Below are 11,165 nucleotides of genomic sequence, written 5' to 3'. Positions count from 1 at the left end.
GTGAATGAATACAAGTGATACATGTGCTTTTAATATTATTAATGATATAAGAGCGAATAATTATAACTTTACAAGTGATAAATAGCTTTGGGTGAGGTATGCTAAGCAAGATAGCTCATTTCTTGGATAAGGGCTCTATATAGCCTTAGAATGCAGTCTTCTGGTCCTCATGTGGATGATTCCCCATATGAGAAGTGAAAGGCTGATTTATCAGTTTGAAGATCGCTGTTGTGGGATCTAGCGGCTCCAACCGCATTGACGATAGTCCTTCATTGTGATAGAAGAGCTTTGAATACTATTAATGATACGAGAGCAACTAATAACAAGTGATACAAGAGCAAATGAATACAAAAGTAAATATTTATGGCGAATGAATATACATGATACAAGAACAAGAAATGTGAAAATACAGAGAACGACCTAAATTCACGTATGACATAATAAATATAGTCGCCTGATAAAAAAAATACAAAAAAAAAAAATATATATATATATATATATATATATATATATATATATATATATATATATATATATATATATAAAGAGAAAACAATACAATCTAAATGCACATATAAATACTACAAATATAGTCATCTAATACCTTTAAAAATATAAAAATATCGAAAGAAAAGGGTACAAAAGAAAGAAAGAAGGCAGAGAGACGATCGAGAAACGGAGAGAGAAACAAAGGGAGGGGTGAGAAAGATTGAGAAAAGAGGCAAAAAACTTTTTTTAAAATCTATTTTGCTTAGCATCTTAAATAATGTTTAAGGGAAAATTGTATAGAATAACAAACATTTAAATCATATTAAAGGTTATAGCTATTATTTAGGGAAATTCTAATTCGCAATTATAGTTTCGTCCAATTTTACTATTCACCTAATTTGTATAATTCGCTTGATTTGTACAATTCGGTTGGTATAAATTCAATTTTTTCATAATTTGGTTCCTGATTGTATAAATCCAGAATTTTGTATATGTTGACCCTATCTATTTATATATGATTTATGAAAAATCCATAATAAATTACTGTATTTATATATTGGCAAGCAAAATATAAAAACGAAATTATGATAAATTCCTAAATGTATAAATATATATTTTGTATGTACTTACCATATTTGTATAAAATATACAATTGTAGCCTCCATAGCAAACAATACAATAGTTATGAAGCGCAATTATCGAAACTATAGCTATAGAGTCTTATTATATCTTATTATGTTTGTTATTTTTGAAATTTTCTCGAATGATAAATATCCAAATTATAACTATAAATCTCTAATTACTTCAAAATGTTAGTCATTTTTATTTAAAAAAATCAACTTTATTATTGGGCCATTGGTGCCTTGCTAACTTCGTTGGTTCTATTGCAGGCGACCCGCCACCATATCTACTCGGTGTCGTCGTCGTCATCTTCTTCTTCTTCTTCTCTTCACTCTTCATTCATAAACTTGAGCCTGTTTTGCAGACATTCATTGGTGTATATTTCTGGATAATTGCGGTTAATTCAACGAAAGCTGACCCAAAATTCTCATCCTGAAGCTGTTTGATAAAATTCCTAAGAGGTGTCTCAATTTCAAATTCCAACTTTTTTTTGCTTAGCTCTACAATGTAATCACCCTCAACCTTTTATTATTCAAATGGCCTGTAATTCCATTCTCAATTCTCCATTTTTGCCTTCTTTCCCCTCAAAAAACAAACCCCATTATCGGAAAAATACAATTCCGGTAATCATTTCCTGCAATTCTCACAAACCCAGAACTGAAGAAGACAAGAAAATTAGGATAAATCAATTGGGTTTACTTAATCTTTCTGTTACACTCACTGTAATATCAGCTTCACTTGTACGACCCGCAAATGCAGCAAAAGTGTCTGAAAAGAGGAAAAAGTTAGAAGCTTTAACGCCACAAGAGTTGAAAAAATGGTCACAAGGTCTTCCAACTGTGAGCAATAGGTTACCTTATACAGAAATATTGGATTTGAAAAGGGAAGGGAAACTTAAGCATATAATTAAGCCACCTAATGTAGGGTTAAAGCAACGGCCTGAGGTAGTGTTAGCTGTTCTAGAGGATTCTAAGGTTGTAAGAATTGTTTTACCTTCTGTTGAGAGTGATCCAAGATTTTGGGCTGAATGGGATGAGTTAAAAGTTGATGGACTTTGTATGAATGCTTATACTCCACCATTGAAAAAACCTGAGCTTCCTTCACCTTATTTGGGGTTCTTGTCAAATATTCCTGCTTGGTTGTTTTCTTTTATGAAGGCCAAGCCACAGTCGAAAAAGGCGTTGGAGTTGAAGAGGATGAGGGAAGAATTGAAGAGAAGGCAAAATCAGGAGTTGGCGAAGATACGGAACGAGAGGGAGAGGATGGAGAAGGCAATGAAAATGCAGAAGAAAATGGAAGCGAGTAAAAGAAAAAGAGAGTTGAAGAGAATGAGGTATGAGGAGTCCTTGCGTCAAGCGAGTAGAAGTTCTCACGATATGGCAATGGTGTGGGAAAGCTTGGCTAGTGATTCAAATGTTTCCACTGCTCTTGGTTTGGTTTTCTTCTACATATTTTATAGAACTGTTGTATTTAGCTATAGGAGGCAGAAAAAGGATTATGACGACAGGTTGAAGATAGAGAAAGCAGATGCTGAGGAAAAAAAGAAGCTGAGGGAATTGGAGAGGGAAATGGAAGGGATTGAGGGTGTTGATGACGACGAAGAAGAAGGAAGGAAAGGAGAGGAAAATCCTTATATGAAGATGGCTATGCAGTTCATGAAGTCAGGTGCTCGTGTTCGAAGAGCACGCAATACGAAACTTCCCCAGTATTTAGAGAGAGGTATTGATGTTAAGTTCTCTGATGTTGCTGGGCTTGGAAAAATTAGGGAGGAGCTAGAGGAAATTGTTAAGTTCTTCACCCACGGGGAGATGTATCGCAGGCGAGGAGTCAAAATACCAGGTTAGATATATGCAGATAGTAATTTGTAGGGGTCTTCTTGAATGTAGGTTCCTACTTGAGTTTGTTGTTTGATCCATATTTTCTTTAAGCAGGAAGTCCTTCTCTTTCTATTTCCGATCTGCATGAATTAAGCCATATCATTTGCTCTAGACTTGTTAGTTATTTGTTCTAGGTACTATATATTCCTGCACTAGCCGCAATACTGTCATTTCCTTATAAAATCGCGTGTTTAAGTGGATTGAATTGACACAAAGCTATAGGCTTCTTCCACTGTGATTTTCCAGCATTATCAGGTCCAAGGTTCTTTAATCCATTACTAGCTAGGTCACCTATGACTCTTTCTTTTCCAGAAAGGTTTAGTACTGTTCTGTCCTTTGGCTGTAGACACTTCCTATCTCTATAACCCCTGATAACAATAACAACAACAAATATCACGTCTATGAGTAACATTTATAGTGCGAAATGTATTTGCACACCTTTTATGATAAGATGAATACCTCTTTCTCTGGTTATTAACATTTTCTTGCATTTCACTTCCCATGGTTTGTTAATGTAACCACATGCAAGAATAGTACTCTCTCTGACTTAAATATAACATAAGATGTTTGATATCTACTTCTGTAACTTTAATTGAATGAACCTCTCTGTCTGTCTGTCTCTCTCCCTCAAAGTTTTTGATTACTGATTCTTGTTGTTATTAATTACATCAGTTTATATGAATAGCTTTGCCAGTGTGGACTTTGCTGCTTTTGTATTTTTTAAAGCTATTTCCCTGCAATTATCATATTTTTCCCAGTTCTTTCCTGTGACATTTCACTTCTCAAATAATGACAACTTAGTGTGCCCGTAAGATTTACGATGCACCTGTTTGATTTTTCTTTTTCCTTTTTTTTTAAAAATAATTGTGGTATATGGGTCCTCTTGCGTGCACCTCGACTATTCCACCAGGTACCGCTATGTCTCACTAGTGCAGGTACCTGGTAACTCTTTTGCACCTTCCTGTTTCACTTTTCCAGTGATTCTCTCAGCTTTTTTGTCTCCTTGTTTGGCACATTAGCTTGGTACGCTTTATTCTTGTCTTATACCATCACGTATCTATTGAGAAAATCTTTCAGGGGGGATACTGCTTTGTGGTCCACCTGGAGTGGGGAAGACTTTGTTAGCAAAGGCGGTGGCTGGTGAGGCAGGGGTGAACTTCTTCTCCATTTCTGCGTCTCAGTTCGTTGAGATATATGTTGGTGTTGGGGCTTCCCGTGTTCGAGCTCTCTACCAAGAGGCGAGGGAGAATGTAAGTTAATTTTCTATCTCTCTACTATCCACACCATCGTTCAGAGTCATTTGCTTATAAATGCTTGGCGTTATAGTTGGCTACTCTTTTTCCACCTATGCTGTGAATTAAGATTCTGCCATTTCCCTCCTATTCTGAATGAACTGTTTGCTGTTGTCTTTTCATATTGCAAACCCCAGCTAGTTTGGTGTTGAGTAGTAGTTGATTGCTTGATTCTCTGTTGTTGAGTGGGCTGCTTCATATTCTTGTTTCTGAATCTTGTCAAGCCATTTTTGCTTTTATTTAGAGTGGTTTTATATGTAACTTATAAAGTCTCAACAAGATATGAGCATTATTTTGTGGTTTTGCATAGGCGCCATCAGTGGTGTTCATCGATGAGTTGGATGCAGTTGGCAGAGAACGTGGTTTGATCAAGGGTTCAGGTGGACAAGAACGTGATGCGACTTTGAATCAGGTTCCCTTGGCATTTTGCACTTATGAGAAACTGTCACTTCATCTTGTTGAGATCTCAGGCTACATTAATTTAGAATGTTCCCCTTTTTTCTCCAGCTTCTTGTATGCTTGGATGGTTTTGAAGGCAAAGGTGAAGTCATCACTATTGCTTCTACAAATAGACCAGACATATTGGACCCAGCACTTGTTCGACCAGGGCGGTTTGATCGGAAGATATACATCCCAAAACCTGGTCTAATTGGACGAATTGAAATTCTTAAGGTGCAAGTTGCATGTGTAATTTGTCTGTTGAAAAGCTTAATCACTTTGGGGATGTACAACATCTTAAAGCTCTTTTCATGGGGATATATAACATCTTAGTAAGCTTGTTATATACTTTTGCTTCTTACATCTCATTTCCTTGGATTAGGTGCACGCTCGTAAGAAGCCTATGGCTCCTGATGTGGACTATATGGCTGTTGCCAGTATGACTGATGGAATGGTTGGTGCAGAGTTGGCCAACATTGTTGAGGTCGCTGCTATTAATATGATGCGTGATGCAAGAACTGAGGTAATAGCTTTTGGTTTAGTCTGGGTCAAAAAAAAATTCTAACCTTGTAATTAAGCAATATATGTCGATAGTTGTTAACTTGTTATTGACTGTACAGGTAGACTTTTTGGCGTAGTCTTTAAGAAGCGTTAGGTCTTCTAAATCTGAGCTCTTATTTATTACAGATGCGACATAAGAAAAACTTTCTTCATTGTTGCTTCCAATATGATGCCCTTTTTAGGCGGAGAAGTGGGTGGGTTAATGTTGCTTAATGGCCTCAAAATGTAATTCAAATATCATTGTTGAGAGACCTCATTCCCCCAGGAAAAAAAAATGTATGCTGGAATTTTTCTTCTGGATTTATCATGACAGAGATGAAATTCTGGTCTCCATCCATCACTGAAGTTCACTTTGCCAAATACTTACCTAAAACGGGTCTTCCAGACCTACAGTTCACTTCTCCATTATGTGCTCTTCTGCTACCAGACTCGGTTAAGTTTGTATAACCTTAGAGTTTGGACTTCGCAGATTACAACTGATGACTTGATACAAGCTGCACAAATTGAAGAACGAGGAATGCTTGACCGGAAGGAGAGAAGCCCTGAGATGTGGAAGCAAGTGGCTATTAATGAAGCAGCAATGGCTGTGGTGGCAGTGAACTTCCCAGATCTTAGAAATATTGAGTTTGTAATGCTTTTTACTCTTCTCTATTTTGTTACTGTCTGCTTTGTCATTGTTGTTTTATGGTATGACAGTTTGGTGAAGCATCTTTATTGAGTTAGGCAATCATGTTGATGTTTACCCTACTTCTTTGCTTTTCACTCGGTTCACTTTCCAATAGTACCCAAATATGCATTTTGTTTCTAACAGATGCTTGCATCATATCTGTTGTACCACTTGAATTTTTGTCTTAGGATAACTCCTAGGGAACCTGTACAAATTTTTGGCTTATTTCCTAATTATTCAGTGTTGGTGGCGTATCATGTCATGATATTACCTTGTCAAAAATTAGCAAGTTTTGGTGTTATGTTTATCGTTTAGATATTAAAAATCATGAGAAAAGTGCAATGTGTGATTGCTATCATCTTGCACACAGTAGTTACCTGTTTGAAAGTTTGACGAAGTAGTAGCAATCATGCTCAAATGTTAAATTTATGATACTTTTTCCCTATACAATATACATGGATACTAGTTCTATAATTTAGATTAATTACTAAAATCTCAATCTGAGTTAACCATGTGTTAAAGGGAAGCAATACCTGTCTGGTAGAATACGACTTGTTAGAGTGGAATTTGGTCAGTTAGGAAAAAGTAGAGACTTGATGAAAGATCAATCAGTGTATGTCCATCCTGACTTCTGATTTCTCATGTTTTTTTATGTAGATCTAGATGTAATTTAACCATGTATTAAACAAAGTATGCTGTACACATTTAATAGAATATGACTTGTTATAAAGGAGCTTTGGAGTGGACTGGCAGTTGGTACGGGTAGGAAATAGAACTTGGATTGGTTAGGAGAAATTTGATGAAAGAGCAATCAGTGTTTGTCCTTCTTCCTGAATTCTGATTTCTCATGCCTTTTGCTTGACAATATAGGGAAAAAAGACTCGTGCCATTTGTTAATGCAAGTATCTTTTTCTTTTCTTCCAAAGTGCATTGAGTTCTTATTTTCATACTTCCTAAAAAAGGTGTTATCAGCATCATTACAATTGATGATTTAGTTAAACCCATTGTTACTTAGTAATACAGCATGAACTTTTTTCAAAGTGCCTTTTTATGATTTTTTTTTAATGTTTCTTTTTGAGAAGCTCACTATTGCTCCAAGGGCTGGAAGAGATCTGGGTTATGTGCGGATGAAAATGGATCACGTCAAATTTAAGGAAGGAATGTTGAGGCACGGCTTCTATTCCCTTCATATTACACTTATCTTTCTTTATTCTTTTAAAACTAAAGTATTGGAAATCTAATGCAACAAGATATGCTAGTGTATATGTAATGGTACTAATAAGTGAGGGTATTTCAAACTTCTACTCATGTATTTCCTCAAGCGGTATGAGGAAATATATGTGTAAACACCACAGAGAAAGAAGTATTTGCCTTTTGAAATACCTCACTGTCTGTTGGTTTACTTCCCATATAAGCAATTTTTTTTTTTTTTTTTTTTTTGAAACTGGTAACTTACTTCCCATATAAGCAATTTGGAAAACACGACCACCTCTTGCTTTTCGAGCCACTAACGTCAGATGTCAAAGAAAAAAATTCCAGATTATATGCATCTGTAACTTTTGATGCTTCATTTTAATGCAGCCGGCAGTCGCTCTTGGATCACATCACTGTTCAGATAGCACCACGTGCTGCTGATGAACTCTGGTATGGAGAGCACCAGGTGAGATATGCAGAAACTTTAAATTTTAGTTTTGCATCATTTGTCACCTACCGTTTAAATAGCTTGAAAGGGATCCATGCTGCTTTTGTTGGAGTCTTAAAAGATTATTTTGAAATATAGCCTAATAGGTATCATGAAGCAAATCCATAGCCATTTGGACAGAGACACATATCTCGTGTCCAACATGAAATAGACATACAAACATAAATATGCACAAGGGACATTACATGTAGTTTTGGAATAAATTTATTGATAAACTATGTAATTGGCCCAATTAAATCAGGAGTCAGACTTCAGATGTTAATTTGACAGTATGCTACAGTATTCTCATAGCTTGATTACTGGGTGAACATTTCTTCTGCATATTTGGAGAGACTTTTTAAATGTCACTTGAGTATTTAAATGATCAATGAGACATTATATTACATCCCTTTTTGTATGAAATTAGGACCTAAAGATACATTTGTAGTTTAAGCCTTCAAGGTAGTATTTTAATAAAGAAGAGGAGCAAAAATAATAGAAGGTGGTTCAGTGGGTTGTTTCCAAATTATTTCCAGGATACATTAACATTTCCCAGGGCATCCTTATTTATCCGACCGCAACCCTTAGTGGTGAAAATAAGTAATATGGTGTTCTCAGCAAAAATTCTCATCCAAAAATTTGCATTTTCTCAAAAAGTGAAGAACTAATTCATAACCATCTTCACCAAATCAATCAGTTACACCTAAATCAAAAGATTAGTTGGTTCGATATGAATCCTTTGTTATTTATTCTGCTCTATTCAGACCAATTACAACCATCCTCATTAGGTTCTAATCGTAGCTCTTAAAGTGAAAGGAAAAGCATGCTTCTTATCTTCTCATTCCCCACTGATGGAGAACCTAGTCCCCCCCCCCCCCCGGCCCGAAGTCTAACTGAAAACCACCATAAGCAGTGCCACTTTCTTAATAGAAATTTTGATATATATACTAATCTAACAATAGACCTGTTTCACGCAACTTATTTGAACCTGAGGTAGCTTTGTGATATTATTATGGAACATGCTGCTTTGGAATTTGAGTCTCACACCCAAATGTAATGCACATATGCCACTTGTCCCAAGTACCCACCGACTGAGTGCAGTTACCTGTTCATTCTGGCATTCTGGGTGTCAACTTGTCCTATTGTACATGAAATGTTTCACTTGGCCTTTTTTTTTTTTTTGAGAAGGTATGTGTCATTTGCCATTTATTTATTCAAGTTCCAACTACTTGGTGTTATTATGCATAAAAAAGTAGTTATATTAGGATAAGATTGGCTATTTATTTTCCTCCTCTTATTTTGAATACATAGGAGCATATGTGAATCATCTTTACTAATTTAAACATGTCATCCAGAGGATTTTTACTCTTCATTTCAGCTTTGAAAACCTCTGAGGATACTGTATATGGAAAAGACTTCTGAACAGCTGCTAAATGTCTCTTGCTAGCACCAGAAACGTGTGAGATTAACATATGAATTATAAGACTGTCTATATAAATGTACGGGCAGATATTCCTTCGCATACTTACTGTGTATAATGTTTACACGTGACTTCTATACATCCTTTCAGAAATCAGAAGTTTCCATGCATTAGTTATTTTACAACTAATGTCTCTTACTAGCATCAGAGACGCGGGAGATAAATAACAGCATCAAGAAGATGCTAGAATTATAAGATATGGAAAATCTATGGCTAACTATACAAACTATCTAAAGCCAGAACTGGTGAGTTAATAAAGTCCTGAAGTTCTGCATTAATAGCAGGATACAAGTTGGACCAACTAAACAAATTTGCAATACACCTAGTCTTCAAAATGCCTAAAGCAGTTGACTCTCCATCAGAACATCTCTGTTCCTCTCTAACCAAATACACCAGATTAACATATGAAGTATAAGACCTGCCTATGTAAATGTATGGGCAGGCCGCAGGCGTTCCTTTGTGTGTACTTACTGTGTACATTGTTAAACACGCGACTTTTCTATACATTCTTCTAGAAGCTTCCATGCATTAGTTATTTGGATCTCTATTCCTACCCCTACCCTTACCCTTTCCTAGTCAAGACTCGAGAGTTACCATAATATCTTATCCAGCACCTTGAATAATAGCAGTGAACATATTGTTTGTATCAAACTGTAACCTAGGAAGTTAATATGCTTTTTGATGACATAAAGTCCATTTGGACAACAATTCGTCACTAATACATATAAAATATTTCAGTTCAGTACAATATGGGCTGAGACTGCAGATAATGCGAGGTCAGCGGCTCGGACTTTTGTTCTTGGTGGTCTGTCTGATAAACATTATGGTTTGTCTGACTTCTGGGTTGCAGATAGGATAAATGTAAGATTTCACTATCTTCACCCCTCACTTTAGTTATTTAACTATTTCTCCTTCCCCATTCATCAAGGTTTCAAAGGTAATTTTTAGCAGAAGTGTATCTTTCCCTCTTCCAGAAGTACGAATGTTTCATTGGTATGCTGCTGCTAGAGTTTCAAATATGCTTCTAAAATTAAAAAAAGATCCCGTCTCTTTTCTTTTGGGTTGCACTCTCCTTGGTAATTCAGTCCATCCATATTTTCTACATTGATGTGTCTTGCGTGCCACCTGAATTCCAAAATATATTTTGCTTGTCAGGACATTGATTCCGAGGCACTTCGCATCTTACATATGTGCTATGATCGTGCAAAAGAGGTATCATTAGAAATCATGTCTCCTCTCTACCCCTGGTCTGAGCGGAAAGAAAAGTGAAGATAGTGTGAGTGATGAAATTGCATGCTACTTAGGTTTTCACTAATTCAATCTTGAAATGACTGTACAGATCCTTCATCAAAACCGAAACCTTATGGATGCAGTTGTCGATATACTAGTTGAGAAAAAAAGTCTTACTAAGGAGGGATTCTTTAAACTAGTTGAGCTACATGGGTCCCTTCAACCAATGCCTCCCAGTGTAGTTGATCTCAGGTCTGCTAAACGCTTGGAGTTCCAGGATACGCTCACAAAGCAGAAGGAAATTATTTCTCAAGGACGCAATTGATCAAGGTGTTTGGGATTGTGACGTGATCATTACGTAACCATGATCTGCTGTGCTCTTATAATCATGCTTACCTCCTTCAGTTGTTGGTGCGAAGGGAACTGGAGTCTACTTTGCAGGGTATGACTTCCTTGGATCTAATTTTGTCTTGAAGATCCTATTGAAGTGGTACAATTGTTGAAGCAGAATTCTGCTACCTTAGATTGGATAGAGCAGAGATTGCAAGAGCTCTCTGAATGGATTTTGAAGCTTCAAGCACGAATAATGATCTCGGATCTATGAAGCTATAAATGTGTACCGAATGCAGTGAACTCTTTTTTTTTTGGTCATTTAACTGGTTTTCCCTATTCCATTTTGGTATAGATTGCACAACAGAAAGGATATGTATAGGTCACACATATTATTTATGCTAATGCTGCATAATATTCTCATTAAAATCTACTCTACAAGACTCCAAATAGCAGTGTTTCCAGTTGACAATCTAAAAATGTACTTAAGCCTTGGTGG

General features: G+C 36.2%; 1 protein-coding gene across 2 annotated transcripts; it reads left to right on the top strand.

Moving 5' to 3' along the window:
* Window positions 1-1,505: 1,505 nt before the first annotated feature.
* On the top strand, window positions 1,506-10,964 carry LOC125830303 (probable inactive ATP-dependent zinc metalloprotease FTSHI 2, chloroplastic). 2 transcript variants are annotated; one of them, XM_049509505.1, is made up of 12 exons: window positions 1,506-2,949; window positions 4,065-4,237; window positions 4,590-4,691; window positions 4,787-4,951; window positions 5,100-5,240; window positions 5,748-5,906; window positions 7,028-7,113; window positions 7,527-7,605; window positions 9,845-9,967; window positions 10,262-10,318; window positions 10,446-10,666; window positions 10,756-10,964. In XM_049509505.1, exons 1-11 carry the CDS (start codon window positions 1,647-1,649, stop codon window positions 10,659-10,661), a joined length of 2,604 nt encoding a protein of 867 aa, XP_049365462.1. In that variant the 5' UTR covers window positions 1,506-1,646; the 3' UTR covers window positions 10,662-10,666; window positions 10,756-10,964. The 2 variants fall into 2 exon arrangements, with proteins under 2 accessions (XP_049365462.1, XP_049365461.1); XM_049509504.1 differs by having other exon boundaries at window positions 10,742-10,963.
* Window positions 10,965-11,165: the final 201 nt, after the last annotated feature.

The sequence above is a fragment of the Solanum verrucosum genome, unplaced genomic scaffold (genome assembly GCF_900185275.1).
Source record: "Solanum verrucosum unplaced genomic scaffold, falcon-dt-bn FXZP01000228.1, whole genome shotgun sequence".
In the NCBI taxonomy this organism is placed as follows: Eukaryota; Viridiplantae; Streptophyta; class Magnoliopsida; order Solanales; family Solanaceae; genus Solanum; species Solanum verrucosum.
The sequence above is the reverse complement of the archived record's forward strand: the minus strand, read 5'-3'. Positions and strand labels throughout refer to the sequence as shown.

Coding starts and splice junctions, on each gene's coding strand:
- LOC125830303 (XM_049509505.1), top strand. CDS start 1,647: ATGGCCTGTAATTCCATTCTCAATTCTCCATTTTTGCCTTCTTTCCCC. Junction 5,907..7,027: donor ATCTTAGAAATATTGAGTTT/GTAATGCTTTTT, acceptor CTTTTTGAGAAG/CTCACTATTGCTCCAAGGGC. Junction 7,114..7,526: donor TTTAAGGAAGGAATGTTGAG/GCACGGCTTCTA, acceptor ATTTTAATGCAG/CCGGCAGTCGCTCTTGGATC.